The 21412-nt window shown below is 48.0% G+C and overlaps 1 protein-coding gene across 1 annotated transcript; it reads right to left on the reverse strand.

Annotated features, from left to right (window-relative positions):
* Positions 1-573: 573 nt before the first annotated feature.
* Positions 574-15577, reverse strand: EMILIN1 (elastin microfibril interfacer 1). Its single transcript, XM_014067877.2, has 8 exons — positions 15161-15577; positions 10113-10238; positions 9171-9364; positions 4849-6837; positions 3514-3612; positions 2896-2913; positions 2266-2400; positions 574-1862 (listed from the first exon to the last, which is right to left on the reverse strand). Exons 1-8 carry the CDS (start codon positions 15337-15339, stop codon positions 1507-1509), a joined length of 3096 nt encoding a protein of 1031 aa, XP_013923352.2. The 5' UTR covers positions 15340-15577; the 3' UTR covers positions 574-1506.
* Between the last annotated feature and the right edge of the window lie 5835 nt (positions 15578-21412).

Here is a 21412-nt window from a genome sequence, read left to right on the forward strand (position 1 = left end):
TGGTTTTTTGGCAGCTTGGCAGCGGACATGATTAGATGAGACAGCTCAGGTTGCGAGAAAATATGGGCAAAGCAGGGAGTCAGTTGGTGATGCACAGAGAGAGGAGCAGTGGGCATTTTCTCTGGGGAATGACAGACACAGATAAATAACAAAAAGGATTCTTCCCTCCATCCCACGGCAGGTAAGGAAGGGCTAGTTCCTAGACCAGTGATGGCGAACCTTTTGGCTCGACATGTCAAAACTTCTGAAAATACCTAACTTGACTCTGCTGACACCTCTCTCTCTCTCTCTCTCTCTCACACACACACACACACATCAAACATAAGAGAAATAATTCTCTAACCCCATATAGGCCTCCCTGAACATTAGCCTAGGCCTCAACATCTTCCCTAGCACCACCGCTGCCACTTATAAAGCCTACCTTGAGCAGTTCCCAAGGCACAAGAACTTCGGGCTATGGCAGAATTATCCCCGTGGCCTAACATTCCCCAATATCTGTATGTGCCACTTACCTTTAGGGGATGTTCTCGACCTGTTAACAGGATCTTGCAGCCTACCTGACTTTGCTGAGGCTTTGAAGCGGCTTTGGAGAATGCTCTTCCGTGGCTTTCAAAGCCTCCAGAAATCACACAGAAACACAACCTGTTCTTGCATGATTTTCAGAGGCTTAGGAGGCTGTGTAAGAGTATCACCCTCTTGCTTGACTTCTGTAGGGTCCAGAGGCTGTACAAAACCACACTTCAGTCTTGCCTGACCTACAAAATATCTGAAAATTGCAGGAGAATGGGGCATGCTTTTGAGAATGGTTGTCAAGTGTTGGCGTAAACTCTGCTGTGTGTTACTCAAAATGTTGTGATGTGTCAGCTTTGACATGCATGTCATAGGTTTGCCATCACTGTCCTAGACAATGTGTTCTCTTGGTCTAAGCAGCTGCACTTTCTGGCTTTTTTCAAATCCTGGGCCCTAGACAATGCAGAGGGTAGTAATTCACCCATAAGGTAGCCTACAAGGCTTTAGAGAGGCAGGATCTCCCCATGGTTCATGCCTTGGGGCTGGCAGGAGGGAAATAGAAAGTGCCAGCAAAAAGTTTGCTTGAGACTACTTGAATTCTCAATAACTCAGCTGACAGCTTCAACTCTGGGGTAGCCAAAGCTGCCAATTTATTTATCAGATTTATCCCTTGCCTTTCCACCAAGGTTCAAGGCGGCTTCCATGGGGAACTCCTGTTGTTTTATCTCCATAAAAGCAACCCTGTGAGGTAGGTTGGCTTGAAGGAGAGTAAATGGCCCAAAGTCACCCCATGAATTTCCAGGGCTAAGAGAAGGCTTGATCCTGCTTCTCCCTAGTCCTAGTCCAACACCGTAATCATTCACTATACCTCTACTATCCTAGTTGTCACTGGGTGGCACCAGCCCAGAAGGGAAGAATGGAGGCATTATTGGGGTGTAAGTTGGGGGTTCCTTGGTATCCTTTTCCTGCTGGGCTGCGGGTTGCTTTGGGTTGCTTCTACCCCCATTGAGGAACCCTATGGACCCCCAAATCTTCCTCATAAAGCAAGGCAGCACTGAAAACTGTCAGTGGTTCATCTGGAGAGTGGGCTAGCTGGCCAGACACGAGGTCCACACAGAGGGTATCATCAGACTCCATTGGGACAATGAGAGTGAAGACTGCCAAAGCACCAGCACTTGGTTGGCTCTCGGCCACTGGTTTGTTCTCCAGTCCTTCAGGTTGATATCCAGCTGAGTCGCTGCGGGCAATGGCCCTGTTGGAAAGTGAGAGCACTGCCTCAACCTTCTCACCTCTGTGCCCGGTCAAAATCGCGCTGACCAGATAACGGCCAGAAACAGGAGCTGTGAAAGTTCCTGAAGGAAGAAAAGGAGAGAACCATTGGGTGAAGAAAAATTATCCTAGTTTACAGAGTACACATTAGGAGCTGGCAACAATTTCAGAGATGGCTAGGGCATGTTTTGGCAGGAAAAAAGAGCCCGAAGAAGAAATTTATTGTTATCATCTGATCACAATCACAATGGCAATATGCAACTTCAGCAGTGGAGATGGCATGCTGAATTTTAGTGGCTAAAATTCAGTGGCACTGTAGTGAAAAAAAAGGATTGCAGCATTCAAGTTCATCCTAATGTATCTGGTAGGTTATTACCTTTCCATGGGAAGTCGGATGCTAAACAAATGGTCTGACCCAGCTGTTCATTCATGCTATTAGGACAGTCATCTCATCCCATACATTCTTTTCATCTTACATTCACTGACCTGTGCGTGGGTTATAGAAATTGCCATCGTTCACCAGCTCCTTGTTAAAGATGATGGTTCCAGTATTGAAATTCCAGGTTGTCAGAGCTGCTGAAAAGGAGACTTTGGGCATTCTTCCAGGTGGACCTGGTGGTCCTGCAAGAGAATGGGGAGGAGAAAGAATCACCTTCTACTATACTTGCTTTCTTTCTCCCTCTACCTTATCCTAATCTACCAGATTTTCAATTTAATCACATTGGTCCATTTATAGGAAACATGGCAATCAAAACTGTGATCTCCCCTAGCGCCTATAATCCAAGCAACAGCCTGTAAATATTATCCTCTGTTTTCCTCCATTACTCCATCCCTATCCCATAATATTACAGAAACAGGGGAGATGAAATAAACTGTCTGAAAAGGAGACTTCCATTTATCATAGCGCAGTAGTAAAGCATACAAGCCATCCGACTACCAATCAAACTTAACACTAAACTCCTTTTCTGCTAGAGACTTTTGAGTACTTTTGCTACCAGTTCTAAACTAGATAGAACACAGGATTTAGTAGTTCTAATTTCCTAGGTTTAATCCTTCAGTTTCCTCCAAAAATAGAAATTACTTTTCTTCCACATCTTGTTATCTGGCCTTTATTACCTTGTTTTCCAGGGAACCCTGCAAAGGAAATAAAAAGGAGTCACATGAATACAGATATACCCATGAGGTGGGATAAGTTATAGTGTCTTGCACTTATTATTGGATTGTCTTCATACCTACTATACAGTGTTGGAAGTTAACATTACAGGTCAAATAAAGAGGACTTGCCCTTAGATGCATCAAGACTGCTAGGGAGGTCTAGTTAAGTTCATAGTTGAAGATTTGGCAACTGTCACTTCCGCACACTGCATGCCCACAAGGGTAACCTGGTACAATTCTTCCCATTATCGTCCTAATCTAGACCTTCCTTGTTTTTTAAGCCTTAACCATTATTTTAAAAAAATCTCCAATCTCAATATCCTTGTAAGAACATCTGCTTAATCCAAGAACTAGACTTGTTGCAGCTGTTTTTCTCCTCTCTGAAAATCATTAATTGGGGAAGCGCCCGAAACTCTTATCACTAATATATTTGGCAAGGATGACTATGGAATCAAAGGGATTGAGAGAGTTTGAAGAGATACAGCATTGACTAAGCAGTAATGCTGATCTTCTTGTGAGCCTTGTATTATTAAAGGTGCAAGCTACAACACCAAGAGCAATTGAACTTAAGTTTCTCACCTGGAGGTCCCTCTATGCCAGTCTTTCCATCCTTGCCAGGAGGTCCCATCAGGCCTGGAGGGCCCTGTTTTCCCATGGGGCCTGGAAAACCCGGAGGGCCTGAAATTCAGAACAAAGGACAGTCATTCTAGATCCGTGATGGCGAACCTATGGCACGTGTGATACACAGAGCCATTTGTTAGGGCACGCAAGGCATTGTCCTGTCAGCTCCAGCACACATGCGCCCTCTGGCCAGCTGACTTCAGCCTTCATGTTTGGCCGTTTTTCGCCCTCCAGAGGGCGCAAACCAGAAGTTTGGGGACAACCCAACGCGCAAACCAGAAGTTTGGGGATGGACTTCCGGTTTGCATGTTTGGCTGTTTTTCTCCCTCCGGAGAAGCCTCGGGGGGGGGGGGGCGGGGACCACCATTTTCACCCTCTCCAGGCTCCTAGAAAGTCTCTGGAGCCTGAGGAGGGCAAAAAACAGGTCCATCACGCGCCAAAAGCAGTAGGAGGGCGGGGGTTGCGCGCACATGAGCGCGGGGGGTGTCATGCACATAGTATTATGGGTGTGGGCACACCCGTGCATGACCCCCCCCCCCGTGTTCCCCCCACTTTTGGCACGCGATGGGAAAAAGGTTAGCCATCACTGTTCTAGATAGAAACCTCATAAGAATGCGGAAGATGGTCAGGATATAAAGGTAGTGCTCGACTTACAGCAGTTCATTTAGTGACCATTTAAAGTTACAATGGCATTGAAAAAAAGTGACTAATGACCAGTTTTCACATTTCTGTATCCGCATAGTCACATGATCAAAATTCAGATGCTTGGCAACTAACTCAAGTGTCCCGGGGGTCAGGGGCAGTGGTGGGATTCAATTTAATAACCGGTTCTCTGCCCTAATGATTTCTTCCAACAACCAGTTCACCAAACTGCTCAGAAAGTTAACAACTGGTTCCTCCCCAATTGGCTGAATCCCACCACTGGTCAGGGTGGGGGGTCCCCTTTTTCAACCTTCTGACAAGCAAAATCAATGGGGAAACCAGATTCACTTAACCACCCCCGTAACTAACTTAACAGCTGCAGAGATTCACATAACAACAGTGGCAAGAAAAGTGGTAAAATGGGGCAAAACTCACTTAGCAAATGTCTCTCACTTTTAACAAAAGGAACTTTGGGTTCAACTGTGGTCATAAGTCGAATACTACCCTGTACTACACCAACCTTGATTCCTGCCTCAGATGAAACATTACTACTACTACTACTACTACTGCTACTGCTACTGCTACTGCTACTGCTACTGCTACTGCTACTACTAGTAGTCCACCTTTCCCCATCAGAGCTGCTGAAAGTACCTGTGAAGTCCTGCAGGGTGAGGTCATGCAGCTGACCCTTCAGAGTATGAAGGGAGCCATTGAGGGTACTGAGGTGGCGGTGGATGGTGCCCAACTGGCTGCCATGGATCTTCTCTAACAAGGCGCCGTGGCTGCGCAGAGTCCCATTCACTTCATGAATGCAGCCCCACAAGGCCGAGATGTGCTTGTCCAGCCCTTCTTTAATCTTGCGCAAGCTCCCCGAGACGTGGTCCAGTCGTTCACAGGTGCCTTCCAGCTTGGTCAGCCGTTCTGCCAGACCCCCAGAGGCCCTCCGACAGTCTGAGGCCTCCACTTGCAGGGTACCGCTGAACCGCTGGATCTCATGACCCAGGTCCTGGAAGCGCCCGTCACTCTCGCCCACGTGGTCCGTCACCTCCTGCTGTACGCGGTTGATCTCCGTGATGATGCGATCCTTGGTCGTGCCCAGTTCGTGGATGTCCGTTTCGTGCTTCTCCACGGTGGCCTGTAGCCCAGCCAGGGTCTCGTTGAGCGAGCTGAAGCCCAATATCACCTCGGAGAGCTCTCCCTGCAACGACTGAAGATGGACGGTAGAGCTGCCGCCAATCACGCTGAAGCCATCCAAAGGTTTGGAAGTCTCCCCTTCCTCTGTACCCAGTTCTGGCTTTCCCCCCATTGGCCGGCAGGCTGTTCGACAGCTTTCCACCTGCTCCCTAAGCTGCACCATTTCTCCCCATAGCTGGGAGCAGCTCTGGCTGCAGGGATGGTGTTCCAACCTCTCGACCCCTTGCTCCAGTTTATCCAAGCGCTGATTGGTGCGATTGGAATAGCGGATTAAATCCGGCGGCCCCGCACTCATGGAAATCACCACCCGGTTCTCAAGCTCGCCAATTTCTCCCGCCAGCTTGCCGAGGGCTTCGCTGTTCGACCCCACCAGGCCTTGCAAGTTGCGCAACTTTCCCGAGATGTCGAGCTGGTGGAAGTTGGAGCCCAGGACCCGCAGTTGGCCCTCGTTGTCCAGCACGCGCCGCTCCAGGTCGCTTAAGATGCTGCTGATCTGCGAGTCCTGGTTGCCCGGCTCGGTGCAGATCTGGGTGCAGGCGTGGACGGAGACGCGGACCCTCTCCAGCGCCCCCTGCTGCTGCAGGCTGCTGTCCTTCAGCCCGCCGACGTCCCGCGACAGGTTGGCCAGAGCTCGGCTCACGTGGCTCTGGAAGTCGTTCAGCCGGGAGAAGAGGAAGTCAAGCTGCCTCTCGGCCCGGCTCAGTCGGTCGGCCGCCCCGTGCAGCATGACCTGCACGTCCTCCAAGTGCTCCAACAGGCCGCGCTGGGTGGTGTTGACGCGGCTCTCCACCTCGGTCATCCGCCTGTCCACGCTCCAGGGCGGCTGCGGCTGGGCCGAGGGCTGCGGCCGGTCTCCCGCGTGCTCGTTCAGAGCGGCGACCGAATCGGAGACCGTTTCCAAGCCGCGCTCCAGCTCGCCAACCCGGCTCTCCAGCTGAGGGCAGCACGCCTTGGGCAGCTGCTCGGCCAGGCGGTTCACCTGCTGCTGGACGCCGCTCACGGCTTCGCGGTTCCGCTGGTCCAGGGAGGAGACCAACTTCTCCAGAGCTCGCAGTCGGTCTCTGTCCTCGGCTTGCTGCCGCTTCAGCGCCTCCACGCCGCTCAGGCAGGAGGCGCAGGAGTTCTGCAAGCGCCGCTCCACTTCGCGCAGGACCTCGCCTCGGACGTCCGTCCCGCCGCCGCCGCCCGTGCCTCGCCCGTTCTCGTGGTTGGCGATGCGATTGTCGAGGCGCTGCAAGTGGCGCTGGATCTCGTTGAGGGTTTCTTTCATCTCCGGGTGTGCGGCGGCGTCCGCTGGCTGCTGTTTGCCGTTCTCCGCTGCCCGGCGCACATCTTCGGTCAGCTTGGCGTTATTGGCCTGCATGGTGGACTGCAAGTCTTGTAGTTGCTTGGTCAGGCTCTGCACTTTTTCTTCCAGCTGTTGGACTTTGGCCGAGTCCCGGTGTCCTAAATGGAAAGATTGAAAAGGGCATCAGGGCGCTTTGGCTTGAAAGGATCAACTTGACAAAAGGGCAGGGAGCTTAAACCTGAGTGGCTTTCTTAACTCTTACAGCAGCCTCCCTGTACCTGCTTCCCCTCTTCTTGTTTGGAGGTCAGTAGTGTGTATAACCCCAATGATCAAGCCATGACTGAAGTTTAATCCCACTCTTCTGTTTGAGATGCCTTATATTGAAAAAAACCAATAGAAAAAGAATATATGGAGTTCTGGGTTGAGCAGTGGCAGATTAAGGCTCACTGGTGCCCTAAACACTGACAAATCTTGGTGCCCCCTCCTCCTTTGCACATACTGTACAAATCTTCATTGGGTTTTTCTTTCTTTCTCAACTTTGCGGTGCCCGCTTTGGGCCTGGTGCCCTAACTAAGTATGTGCTTAGTCTGCTTAATGGTTAATACACCACTGAGTGTAATCCTTGGTGCTCTCTCTTGGTGCTTGGCTCTTTGCTTGCAGATGTTTCACTGTGTCTGGTAAGGAGCAAACTCACATTTGTTGCACTGGTGTTACCTAGTTGAATAATGAATCACCTGCAAGTGACCAACCAAGCTCCAAGGGCTCCAGACTAGGAAAGATAGCCAGAAAGAGGCCTATGAATTAAGTAAATGCTTAGATTATTTTCCTGAAACCAAAATTGCATTAAGAAAAGCTTAAAGTGGGCTGTTTGGGTCTTGAAATATTCTTGCACAAATCACATAAGCCTTTACACACAGTTTTCATTGGCATCTCAATGCTCTTTAATATCATGTTACACCAGTCCTTTGTATAATGTAAGCCCACTTCCCCCCACCCCACCCCCCAATAGAATGACAGAGAACCACGAGGTGTTGATATTATTGTCCTCCCCACCCCACCCAATTTTAGAGAACTCTGTCAATGCTACAAAACCAGTTTTTATCAGTAATTATAAGATGGGAGCATTTTAGTATGATTCTATTATTTATTACATTTATATGCTACCCATCTTGTGATTAAACAATTCTGGGCAGCATGAGTGAGAAACGCACGCCATTGGCTATTCATTAACCAGCATTTTTTCAGTGTAATCACCAATGAGGACAATACATTTTATTAACTAGCCAGGCCAACATATAATTTTAAGTTATTCTAGAATAAAGTTATTATACCCCAATGAAAAAAAAGTTCCTTCCTGGAAATCAGTTGAAAGAAAAGATTAATAGCTTTTTTCAGCCTTATGGCCAGGTAATGTGCAACTGCAGAATACAAGGTTTTGCTGGGTTATGCCCCAAGTTCCCTCTCATTCAGCATTATTTCTTCCAATAGAATGGGCTGGTTAGTATTTCTAAGAAGCTGATGGCTTCCCCTATAACTGGAGTGTCAAACTCACATCATCACATGATGTATCAGGACGTTTTCTCCCTTTGCTAAACTGGGTGTGGGTGTGGCCAGCGTGTAACATACCTGGCCCGCAGAACGCATGTTTGACAGCTCTGCACTACAACTTACCTCCAACATCTTATCTTCCAAAATGCACTACATTTGAATAAGGAAAAACCTAAGGATATCTCTTCTTTCCGTGCGTTTATTGAATCCTCTTTAAAATCATCTCCTTAAGCCTCTTTAAAATAATCTTGTGAGAGACAGATTCTCCCCACATCTGGTGCTTATCTTCCCCATCAGCCTCCTTCAATAATGAGCAGCTGCAGAGATGCTGGGTAGATTGTAATAGTATTTGAAAGAGATTTGACAGGTGCAGCTTGTCACGGAATGAGCAAAGGAGTCTCTGCACCTGTTCAAACATCGAAGAGCTCGTGTCCTCTGACAATTGCATGGAGATTCCCCCAGGGGTAAGAAGCATGGGAAAATACCCAATGCAAGGAATCAAATTCATGCTAATGTACATTTAGGCTGAGAAAATCTGGGAAGAGGTTTGTGGCAGGGGAAACCAGAGTGAGGAGTTGCTGCTGCTGGGAGCCAACCAAGTGAGAATCTGTGAAGATGTGCTGCAAGATTGCCAAGTTAATAAACCCAGAGCAGCCATCAATCTTTCAAAAGGCAAACTTTAAAGAGTCCATCTCTTAGGAAGTTGGCAAAATGCTACGATTTCTGCTCCATATACATACATTTGCATGTGCTGATCACATCTGCAACTATGCTTTGCCTCCCTGTCTTCCTCATCTCAGAGCTTTCCTTTTATGCCAGGAAAACAGTGGGGGGTGGGTGGGGGGGGGAGCTACCACATGGGGAGGGATGTAGGTATTTTTTTTAAAAAGAGAGCAATCATACCACCACAGCAAACTGGAAACTTTACACCTTTTCGGTTTACCTTCACCACCACTGAGTGGGTTGCCAAAGCCAGAGAGGTTGGGTCGACCAGGCTGAGGACGTGGTCGGTTGGTAGTAAGGAGCGTCCCGCTTTCAGCACAGTCATCACCTGAATAGCCAGGGCAGCAGCGCCACTCCAAATCTGAGACCATCTTGTAGGCCACCTTATAGCGGGGGCGCACAAAACTCCGGTACCTGTCAGGTAGAAGAAAGAGCCAAGAGGATTTGTGCCTGGAGTAAGAAATAGGGCGGGAGTCTTTTTGGGGCTAGCCATTTGCTTGGAGAAGTAATAATGTTCTTGGCAGGCAGCTGTAAGCAAACTGATAGCATTACGTATTTCCCTTCTTAGGTTGAAGTGGTTCTCTCTAGCGTTCTTTTCAACCATGGACACTCACAGCTCGCTGCATATATTCCTCAGAAAAAGCTAAAAGCTCCTCTGGTTTGAACAAGTGTTGGTCCCTCTTCCTGGACAAAGAGGCTTGACAATGACTGGTCAAACTTGCTTAATGCTTAAGTAGGAGGCCACCAGAAATCCTTCAGATGTAGTCTACACTGGGAAGTAAAAAGCTTACAATTCAGAAGATCACCACTAGGAGGCAGCAGATCACTTTTGTGTGCACGGCCCATTAACTTTTATTGGCACTGGGATCAGTGCCATTTCCCTGATGGACTGGGCACACGCCAGGCAACAGCCACAGGCATCCAACCTCTCTCCTTCATCTGCACAGAGAAGTCATGACCTCTTACTCCACCCAGCTAGCAAGCCAACCTGCCAGTGAAGCTGGGATCAATGCGATTGAGTAGGGGATAAATGCGTTCTGTTGCCCTACTGGTGTTTTCAGTCCATACCCAATTCTACATGCTCTGCAATGAGTGGGAATGGTAAGAGATCTACGGTGACTTACACAGGTGTTACCCTTTTCCCTGCTTGCCCCTCACTCACGTGACAACACGAGGACACTGGAGTTGTCCCCAAACACACGGCTGATAATCTGGTTTCACGTATGTGTCGACTCCATCCTCCACCACACAGCTCACAGTCCGGGATACCACATAGGCACACCAATTCCTGCAATGGTTTAAGAAAGGAAGGTTGGGTTGATCCACAACTGAATTATTTTGTTCTACTCCAGCCCACCCAGTCAGCCTACTTACATAGCAAATAGTAAAGGAAAAGGTCCCCCTCGCACATATGTGCTAGTCGTTCCCGACTCTAGGGGGCAGTGCTCATCTCCGTTTCAAAGTTGAAGAGCCAGCACTGTCCAAAGACATCTCTGTGGTCATGTGGCCGGCATGACTAAACACTGAAGGCACACGGAACGCTGTTACCTTCCCACCAAAGGTGGTCCCTATTTTTCTATTTGCATTTTTACTTGATTTTGAACTGCTAGGTTGGCAGAAGCTGGGACAAGAAACGGGAGCTCACTCCATTATGTGGCGCTAGGGATTCGAACCACCGACCTTTCTGATCGACAAGCTCAGCGTCTTAGCCACTGAGCCACTGTGTCCCTACAGCAAATACTAGCGAACCCCAAAATCTATCCCACTTCCAGATTCCCATGTGTAAGAGCTGTTTTAATTCAGGTCTGAGGCCAGGACCTAAACGGCTTCATTTTCAGGGAGATTCTCTGAGCAACATGTTTCTAACTCCTGCCTGTTCCATATTGCTAAAGATAAAGAGCAACGTTGCTTTGACATATTTGGCACAAGATTCAGCTTCTAGAGAGAGGATGAGGATTTGAGAGAGGCCTTAAATTTTAATGCTTGTTTTAAATAAATCCCCCAAACAAAGCATGGGATTCAAGTGAAAGCCAGAGGCAGATGTGCCTAGGCACACTTTGATGTTAATCTCAACTAACAGACTCCTCTTCGTTGTCGCTATTGTTGTTTTAAATGAAGAGACTTTGATAAAGACCAAAAAAGGTACTGAGTGGAGGAACTTGGTGCTGAGCTAGAGAACTGGGGCATAACTATACAAAGACAATATAGGATGGCTCTGAAATAGAACATCTGAAAAGAGTCTGTTGCTATTGACCATCTTCAGCCAGCAGCTTCGGGAAGGACGCACATGGAGCGGTGAGGGAGGAAGGGGACACCCGCCTAGCCAGCCAGACCAGCCAAATCAACCCTGGCGATCAATGGGGTGACAGATGTCGCAGCCAGATTGCCCTCACATCTGTGGAAAAGGAGAAGTGGAAAATAATTCACATGTTCTATTACACTGCGAGCTATACAGAGCTTGTAGGTCTGCACATATTCTCCCCTTATTAGAGAGATTGCCAGGGTGGGCAGACAATTTTTATCTAGGCTTTCTCCTCCAGGACACTAACCCGGCTACCACGTATGCAGTGGCAAAGTTCTGTGCTGCTGCAATGTCCATAAGAAAAAAATTGGCTACAGAAGTATAGTACCATCTTGTACCAATTATCTGGACATACCTCTAACAATCTTTGGACCATTATGTTACTATCCACTTTTAATGTCATTACTTTTTAATTATATTTTAATGTTAGTATTTTTTAATATAGTGTAAAAGCTAATGTGTATTGCTGGTCTTTGACCGTATTAAAGATTTTACTCCTTACTCCTTGAGCCAGGAATATGATGCAGCTGCTCAAAAAGCAAGTGCTAACTTGCATTATATTACTATGAGTATAGAACTCAAATCATAGGTAGTAATTGTTCCTTTCTACAGACTCCATTTGGAGAGGTGGGTACCATAGTTCAAAAAGACTGTGACATGTTGGCGCAAGCTCAGATGAGGGGAACTGTAAAGGGTCTGAAAGCCAGCCCTCTGGTGTCCCCAGGGTGCTTTTTCAGAAGGCAACTGGACTTTTGTTGTTCTTGAAGATGTTTGGCTTTTCATCCAAGAAGCTTCTTCAGTTCTGACTCAATGGTGGAGGACCCGTTTAAAATACTCAGGGGGTCTTGAGGGCACAGATAAAGCTCCAAGTGGCCTCATGCCACTCAGAAAGAATGCTAACAGCCAGATGACTGCAAGGAATATTAAATCCTTCCATCGTCCATAATTCAATCAGAACTGAAGAAGCTTCTTGGATGAAAAGCCAAACGTTTTCATGAAAAACAAGTCTAGTTGCCTTTTTAAAAAGCACCTTTGGGACAACCATGACGTCATAAACATTCAGCCCTATGGTGGGCAGCAAAAGAATCTGGGCAGAAAAAAGCAAAAGACTGAAGGGAGAAAATGACGGAAGTCTTCAATTATCTGAACAGCTGTCACAAGAAAAAGGAATAGATTTATTTTCCATTGACCCAGAGGGCGAGACCAGAACCAATGGGTTAAAATTACAAGGAAGGAGGTTTTTGTTAGGAGAATCTTCCTGACTATATGTGTCATCAGCCAATGGAACAGGCTGTCACACAAAATAATGATTTGTCTTTCAGTGGAGATCGTCCGGCAGAGTGGAGATAGTCAGAAAGGCTCTAAGGGATCCTGTATTGACTAGGGTGTTTGACACTAGAACAATGCTTCTAATGTCATTTTCTGTGACTAGACTATTGAGATTCATGTGATTATGGCAATATAAAAATCTGACATTAAATAGGCAGTGATGCCATGTGCCAAAAATGGGCTGACTTATTCCAGTGATGCCATGTGCCCAGTGGGCTGGCAGATACACTGTAAGTTGATCATGATCTGTGGAATCCCACTGCCTTAGTGAGAAAAAAATGTATTATCTCCCACCACCGTAGCGTAGTAGTAAACCCCTCAAAATATTGAGTAAGAGGAAATGGCACCAGAGCAATTCCCTCGTCTTTTGTCTCTTGGCAATGCACTGAATGAAGGAATCCTAACTCCCTGCTTGTTTACTTTCCTTGCCACCCAGACTCCAGTTGCAGTACACGTTGGATCCAGGTGAATTGCCTCAAGAATGCTTTTCACCTTTGCTCGGACAGAGCCTGGAGGCCTAATGGCCTTTAATCACGGAGGACTGCAACCTGAGTAGAGATATGCTGCTAAAAAAGAGCCAGGTCAAAGGCCAAGCAGGGGATGCCTCCCTCCATTATTGGAAAAGATTAGTCTGAACTAACAAGTTACTTTCCTACTGGTTAATGTTTGCCTAGCTCACCTTATCATATTCCCCATCCTCACGGAGGAAATGTGGGTGTTTCCTGCATGCCAGGGTCAACTTGAGAAAGGAATTCCTATGAAATGGTAATGGTAATTGTGTTGAGAATCTTTCCTGTACTATAATTACTAGGGCAAGATTTTGAACAGGGGCAGTACAAATCAGGTTTCAATATGCATAAGCCTTTCCCCATTATCTGGTGCTCAACATTTTGTGCCTCCACGGAGAGCCGCCAGAAGGCCCCACTCTGTTGGGAATTTCCAGCAGATGGCAAAACTCATTGGTTTTGACAGCCTTTGGAGATCTGAGATAATATGTTGTTTCTGTCTGGCTGCTATTTTTGTGTAATGTTTGTGCGCTGAATCAGTACGTTTTTCATAATGGATGATTTTAGTCTTGGTTGTTGCAAGCTGCAATAGATGTGTGGCTGAAGAGCTGCCTATAAATCTAACAAGAAATAAATATTCTCCAGACCTCCAAAACCAGCCCACAAGAAGAGGCCTAACTAGGAAAACATTAGAGCCTATTCTGGGCAAATTATGGAGTAGCTAAAATGAGAACAGGAAGCAAAGGGTGATTGTATGAATGAACAAGTCTTGTATTACTTCGTTTTCTCCTGTAATCTTGCCACTATCCATTACTATTTTCTGGAGCCCCTTTCTTTCTGCCTCTATACAATGCTCCTCCTATTTCCCAAACCAGCTGCAAATTTACCCTGGAATCTAATTCCCCCTTTAAAAAGCAATCTCCATTCAAACCTCAACTGCTTTTGCTGTTCCTCCCCACCACGCCCCACCCCACATTAGTTTAGGAAAGATTCTGAAGTACTGGAGAAAGCAGCAACTTCCACCCCAAGGACCGCTGTCTCCTGTTTCCATTATATGATTCTTCAGCATTTATCTCGATTCCTCAACATCCCACAAATATTTTGTGGTCATCTTCTTGAGGCACAGTCCTCTCCCCCATAAAGGCAACCCATTCCCAAGTCTTATTCTCACAAATATTAACAACTTACAATACATCTAGTAAGCAGGACTCTCCGTCGCAAGCATCCACACTCACCCCACATCTGTGGGAAAAGACACACACACACACCCAAACAAAAGAGGAAGCTGATGGGGTGGGTAGCTAGAGCAATTGTTTAGGATCACGTTGGGCATGGGATAGTCCTCAGCCCTCAATTTGCATCCAGAGCCTCTTTCCACCTTCTGCTGGGAAAGATAAGCACATGGGCAGGGATTGAAGTGTGTTGCTATGGGAACACCATTGTCACCACCTCTTTTCCATGTTCACTGTCAGGCATCTTTCTTGGGATTTCAAGCCAGTCTACAATCATTCATAACAACATATAATATAACAGCACATAAAGTCCACTACAGTAAAAAAGCAATAGATTATATGAGGCTATTCATGGCTTGCCTCTATTCAGGTTTAAAAGTTAAAACTGACAAAAGTGTGAGTCCAATTCCCCCCCCCCCCCCGAAACCCCATGGTGGGATAAGCAATGGGTACTTTTAAACCTGCAATCACACGCAATGTAGATTTGCCACTGCTAAGATGGGCAGTCAGCCATATCTAAATATAAAATAGTTAAGCAAATAAGGCCCTTCTCCAATGGGGACTTTTTCAGCCCTCCATCCTCTTCTAACCAGCTCCAAGGCCTCCTCCATATCTTTTAAACCTCATAGGAACATAAAAGGGGTCTTTTCCAGTGCCCTCCCCTCAGGCTGGTGGCAGTAACCAGCTTCCCAGAAGCTCAGACGCAGAAGTGCATTACGCCTGTGAAACTCTGGTTTCCTTCCCTTTGCCCTTCCATTTCTTTCTGGAGGACCCCTATCCAGACAGCTTAATTTTGCCCCAGCCCAGCATCTGCCATAGTCTGTAGAGTCAGCTGTCTTACCTGTGGCGGCTGGCCACCCGGGCCCCATTGGTTGCTTGTGCTGCCCCTTGGAGCTGTGTGAAAGGCAGGTTGTTTCCTGTGTACAGATTGTACCTGGGAGGGTAGTTCATGCCCCAGACCTCCCTGGCCAGGAGGCCCCACCAAATGTAGAGCCATGCGGTGGCCCCAGGGCCGGCCATTCCCAGTTCTTGGTGATCCTCTCCCTGGGCCCCCGGGTCAGCTGCACATGGCCTGGGCCCCTAAGCCTTGGCAGGCAGGGTCGGTGATGATGGCAGAGCGGGAGTCCTCCTTTCTTTCTGCCCCTCTGTCCCTGACGCGCAGCCTGCAGGCACGACGTGGGCCGGGAGGGCTCTGTGCAGCCGCTCACTCCTTACACACTGACAGCTTTGCAAACTTCCCAGAGCTGGCTTGCTCACTCCCCCCAACTTCCTGCCTGGCAGCTCTGAGACCCAGCGCCCTGCTCCCCCCCCCAGCACCCCCCCCCCACACACTAAGCCTTCCCTATCCTGGGCTTCCCTGCTCCCTGCCCAACCGCTGGCTCCCTCACCCCTGGGCTGGCCTTGGCCCTCTGAACATCCCCTCCACCAGCCAGCCTCATTCGAAATGGGGATTTTCTGCAGCCTCAGTTCCTGCTTGGCCACCCCCTCCCTCCTGTGCTGGGTTTGGGCTTCTCGCTCACATCTGCTTCTCGTTACAGTCAGGACGGGAACGGCCGGGGGGGGGGGGAGTGTGCAGGAATGGGAAAAAACGAGAGGGGTTGTGCGTGAAGCCCGACCAGCCCAAGGGAGTCAGCACAACCCTGCTACTGAGTGAGGTCCCTGCCACAGGGCAAGAGGCCACGCACCCACCATATGTGGACCCCATGCCTCCACAAACCACACTTCCCCGCCCCAGAGCTGGGGAAATGATCTCAGCTCTGGGTCCGATTCATGGGCCTTGGTGTCTGCTGCCCCTCCAGTTCTCCCACGTCACTAGCCAGGAGAGTTTCCAGAAAGCGGCCTGTCTGGCTAGTCCCCAAAGAGATGTGTGCATGTCTGTGTGTGAGAAAGAAACATATCTGAGACAGGGGAGGCTTTGTCTCTGAGAAGTGAGGTGGTATTCTCTGACTCGTTTCCGTACTCTTGCTGCTCTGCTCTTCCCTGGCCAGCCTCACCTGCTCCCTTTGACTGCAGTCCAGCCGTTCCACGCTGGGGTTTCTTTCCAACGTCCCAAACAGGATGGCAATGAAACGTAGAGCCTGCAACTGTTGGAGAGAACTGATTTTACACAAAGGCTCTCAGTCCATCTGGCCCCAATGGCGCTACGCCCCTTAGCCTCTAACTTCCCTGTTATATAGGAAGTTTTTGCCTGGGAGGCTCAAAATGCCTGAGGGCTTCCAGACAGCAGGGCTAAAATGCTGAGCAAAAAAAAAAAAGCAGATACCAAAGTTGAATCTCCCTTAGAAGGACTTGAGACTGAATTCCCCATTCCCTTTATATGGAAAACAGAGCATGTCAGAATGAGATATCATCAAGTAAGGCGGATTTCGTGGGCAAATGCATATTATTTGACCTCTCTCTACTAACAACTTGTAGCTGTTCCCAGGACTGTCCTGGAAACCTTAGATCACATGACACACAAATGCACGCACACTATCCTGGAAGGAAGAAGTGTGTTTTCTCCAAGCTTCTAGAAGGACCTCAATCTCAGTCCTATGTTCTTATATCCCAGTAGAACTGGCAAAAGGAGATGGTATGATATATCAGGACAGCAGCACTAATGGTGGGATTCAATTTTTTTTTACTACCGGTTCTGTGGGCGTGGCTTGGTGGGCGTGGCAGGGGAAGGATACTGCAAAATCCCCATTTCCTCCCGATCAGCTGGGACTCGGGAGGCAGAGAATAGATGAGGGCGGAGCCAGTCAGAGGTGGTATTTACCAGTTCTCTGAATTACTCAAAATTTCCGCTACTGGTTCTCCAGAACTGGTCAGAACCTACTGAATACCACCTCTGAGTAGCACTTATCCCAACCTTCCCGAATATGTAGATGTGCCTGGACTGTAATATCCTTCATCCTCAAGAGCTGGAAATGTTGGGTGAGGTTTCTAGAAAGTTCCAATTGGAAACCATGGAACTTTATATTTTCCAAAATGGCAGTTGACCAGGAAGAATTGTCTTGTTTCAAATGTTACACGTGAGTACATCCAGTGGGGTGGCAGCACCTAGCCAACCTTGGCTAATCTCAAAAAAAAAAAAAAAAAAAAAAAGCTAAGTAGCTGATTAGTATTTGGATAGGAGACCACCAGAAAATTTCAGGGCTATAGACTAGACTGGAATTTAAAACTAAATCTTGGAAAAAGGCACCCCGAAAGTAGCCTTGTATGATTGCCAAAAATCAGTATTGCTATGGCCAGGAGGTCCCAAGGAGTTGAGTTCAGCTTGAAGGAATCTTTACTGTGTATATATGTGTCTGCAGGTGAGTAATGTAACATATATCTGTTCCGCCCCTCGCCTATATGTGTGCATACTGCATACTTCAACCGAGTGTCTGGAGCATTCAGTTCATGCACCAAGGGTATCAATCTTGTACAGATGTGAATGAGAAGTATGAACTGAGATAGACTTGGGTAAGGAAAATAGTATGTATGCCACAGTCAGTGGTGGGTTGCAGGTGGTACGACCCGGTACGGGTATACCAGAGCCAGCCCAGAGCACCGGATACCGTTCCGGTACAGTGCTCCGGAGGGCCCACCCACCGGCCCACGCTCCTTATTTGTCTTTTAAGGCTTCCGCGCACATGCATGGTGCATACAGTGCTTGCGTGATGCTCTGCTGAGCAGCGTTGCGGAGGCTCGCGGAAGCCTTGCTGACAGGTAGGACGCATGCGCGGAACCCACCACTGGCCACAGTACATACCTGCGTGATGTGTAGCTGCAGGGCTACCTACAAGGCATTGTAAGGTGAAAGTAAAGGTTCCCCACACACACATTCCTGACTCTAGGGGGAGGTGCTCATCTCCATTTCAAAGCCGAAGAGCCGGCACTGTCCAAAGACGTCTCCATGGTCATTACTAAACACCAAAAGCGCAGAGAACGCTGTTACCTTCCCATCAAAAGTGGTCTCTGTTTTTCTACTTGCATTTTCACATGCTTTCAAACTGCTAGGTTGGCAGAACCTGGGACAAGTAACAGGAGCTCACTCTGTTACGCAGCGCTAGGGATTCGAACCACCAAACTGCCGACCTTTCTGATCGACAAGCTCAGCGCCGGCGCCCCTATACAAGGCACTGTAGTAGAGTCCAATTTTCCTTCCAAAACCCTTGAGACCCACAGACAACAAGTAAACTTTCCTGTTCTTCTTCTCTGCAGAAGATAATATCTTGGCCTCCCCTTTCCTGTTGTTTTGTTCATCCCTATGCTGAGCCAGTGTCTGGTGCTGGCTGGCCTTTCTCTCTGCAAAAGCCATCAGAGCGAGGAAAGCAAACTACCATCAGGAAGAAGCAAAAAGTGGTCCCTCACTTCTGCCTTCTGAATATCAGGAGGGGGAAGAAAGGAACAAGACACGCAAGCCAGAAATATGCAACACAGAACACATGGTGCAACTTCCAGCGGGAAATTGCTAAGGGACGTGAATATGGCTTTTATCTGGGGGCAAGATACTTGGCTCAGAGTGAGAGGAAACGATCTCCCCTCAGATCCTTTTGCATGGAACAGAGCTCAAATTGCAGATGTTTGGGGAGGGGGGAGGAAATCCAGCACCCCTATTTTTTGCAACGGGCCCCTTAACTCCTGTTTTCTTAGCATGATTTGGCTAAATTAGGAGTCAAGCAAGAGTCAGGCTTGTGGATTTCATTACACCCCCCCTCCCTCTTTCCTATATAATCAAAGCATTGTGGATGAGTGATGGGTGCCCTGGGGGAGGGAGAGACTTACATCTGGTAGTAGATTCAGAATGAGAAGCTCTCTGACCTAAGAACACACATCTACTACCTCAGCACATTGGGCAGAAATTCAATGAATTTGGCTTTCCCATCCTGGTGTGTTCCCATGCTCACAAAGTGTACTTTACTGTTTAACATGCATTCAGTGGCATATGAGAATTGCCCTTATCTCAGAGGAAGCAGACAATAGAGGTTGCACAACCTTTCTATAGGTAAAAGTAAAGGTTCCCCTTGCACATATGTGCTAGTCATTCCCGACTCTAGGGGGCGGTGCTCATCTCCGTTACAAAGCTGAAGAGCCAGCGCTGTCCGAAGACGTCTCTGTGGTCATGTGGCAGCCATGACTAAACGCCGAAGGGGCAAGGAACGCTATCACTCTCCCACCAATGGTGGTCCCTATTTTTCTACTTGCATTTTTACATGCTTTCGAACTGCTAGGTTGGCAGAAGCTGGGACAAGCAGCTCACTCCGTTATGCACCTGGGTACTTGAGAGACCGCCTGCTGCCAATTACCTCCAATAGACCGATTAGATCCCACAGATTAGGCCTCCTCCAAATTCCATCCACTGGCCAATGCCGACTGGCGACCACCCGGAGGAGGGCCTTCTCTGTGGCTGCTCCGGCCCTCTGGAACGAGCTCCCCGTGGAGATTCGGACCCTCACCACCCTCCAGGCTTTCCGCAAAGCCCTTAAAACCTGGCTGTTCCGACAGGCCTGGGGCTGATGAGTTCCTGTCCCCGCTCGAATGGTGTGCCTGTTGAGTTGTTTTTAAAATTGTGGTATTGTTTGTCTATGTCTTTTTTCCCCTATTTGTATCCCCTATCCCCCCACCCCCCGACTTGGGTTGTGAGCCGCCCTGAGTCCCTTCTGGGAAAAGGGCGGCATAGAAATATAATAAATTCAATTCAATTCAATTCAATGCAGCACTTAGGGATTCGAACCGCCAAACTGCTGACCTTTCTGATCGACAAGCTCAGCATCTTAGCCACTGAGCCACTGTGTCCCTTCTAACCTTTCTCTACTCAGTGGATAATTTAAATGCTAAACCCTGAAAACTGCCATCAAGCACAAGCCTTGGCCTTTGCCATCCAAGACTGTGCAATGAACTTGTTCCTCAGATAAAGGCTTGGTTTAACCTCCCCATGATTTCATTAATCAAGGACCTCCCCTTCCCACCAAATCTTCCTGCACTGGAGCCAAGAATGGAACTGTGTGAGGCCTCTCCTCCCAACCATGTCCCTTGTAAGACCCTCACATCAGGGCTTTAAGTGCAGGACACTCTATTTTCCCTCCATAAACAGATTCCAGGCTGTGAGTTCATTGTTTGCATTAGGTGGGGGGTAGGGGAATAAGTATCTTGGAGGCACAAGCAGATTTTGATATACAGGGAGACAAGCAAGCATAAAAGAATCTAGAGAAGGAGAATGTTTAAATGAAGTTGCAATGAGTGTCATGGGGAAGACAACATAGTTTTTGCATATCCATCCCTGCTCCAAGTCATCCTAATACGGAAGGAGAACCTTGTGTGGGCTTGATCATTTGCATGTCTTGCCTGTCCAGAATAAATAAAAACAGACACACATATCTACCTCCAGAGTCTAATAACTCCAACCTTGGCTGACTTAAGTAAACTAAGGAATGCCTTTGGTTCCTGAATAGGGAAGTTGACCACAATAATCTATGGTCCAGTAACTTCCCAGTTAGACTCCTGGAACTCACTTTATGTGGATCTGCCCTTGAAGAGAATGCGGAAAAGGGCGTGACCCGACAAAAGCGCGAACGTCATAAGCGTGCCGACAACACCGCGGTGTTAAAACCGCGATGTCAAAAGCGTGCCGACAACAGCGCGCCGACAACAGCGCGCCGACAGAAGCGCGATTTCATTTAAGGTAAGATTTACGGTTAGGTTTAGGGTTAGGTTTAGGGTTAGGTTTAGGGTTACGTTACAGCGCGCTTTTGTCGGCGCGCTTTAGGGCTAATTCGTCGCTCAATCGTCGCGCGGTTTTGTCACCGCGCTTTAGACACCGCAGTTTAGTCAGGCGCGCTTTTGTTGTGCGCGCATTTGTGGTGGAACCGAAAAGGGCAGCATATGGCAGAAAACTGCCGGTTGGATTATTTCTTGGAGATCATGTAACACGCATCCTAAAGGATTTGCTCTGGCTACTAGTTGGACTTCAATGTTTAGTGTTGGAAAAAATGTCCTTCTGGGTTCAGTTCCAAGTGCAGGGAAAGACACTGGAAGCATGGAGGCTGCTTGGAAAGATGGTTTTAATGGTGGACAGGATCACGTGGTTTGAGGTCCTGGGGGAAAAGGTGATCATATGCTACAAGAT

Source organism: Thamnophis sirtalis, unplaced genomic scaffold (assembly GCF_051295495.1).
Source record: "Thamnophis sirtalis isolate CommonGarterSnake01/CBP01778 unplaced genomic scaffold, rThaSir2_p1.2 scaffold_6, whole genome shotgun sequence".
Taxonomy (NCBI): domain Eukaryota; kingdom Metazoa; phylum Chordata; class Lepidosauria; order Squamata; family Natricidae; genus Thamnophis; species Thamnophis sirtalis.

Coding starts and splice junctions, on each gene's coding strand:
- EMILIN1 (XM_014067877.2), bottom strand. CDS start 15,339: ATGGCCGGCCCTGGGGCCACCGCATGGCTCTACATTTGGTGGGGCCTC. Junction 10,239..15,160: donor CGGGTGGCCAGCCGCCACAG/GTAAGACAGCTG, acceptor AAACCATTGCAG/GAATTGGTGTGCCTATGTGG. Junction 9,365..10,112: donor CAGTGTCCTCGTGTTGTCAC/GTGAGTGAGGGG, acceptor TCTACCTGACAG/GTACCGGAGTTTTGTGCGCC.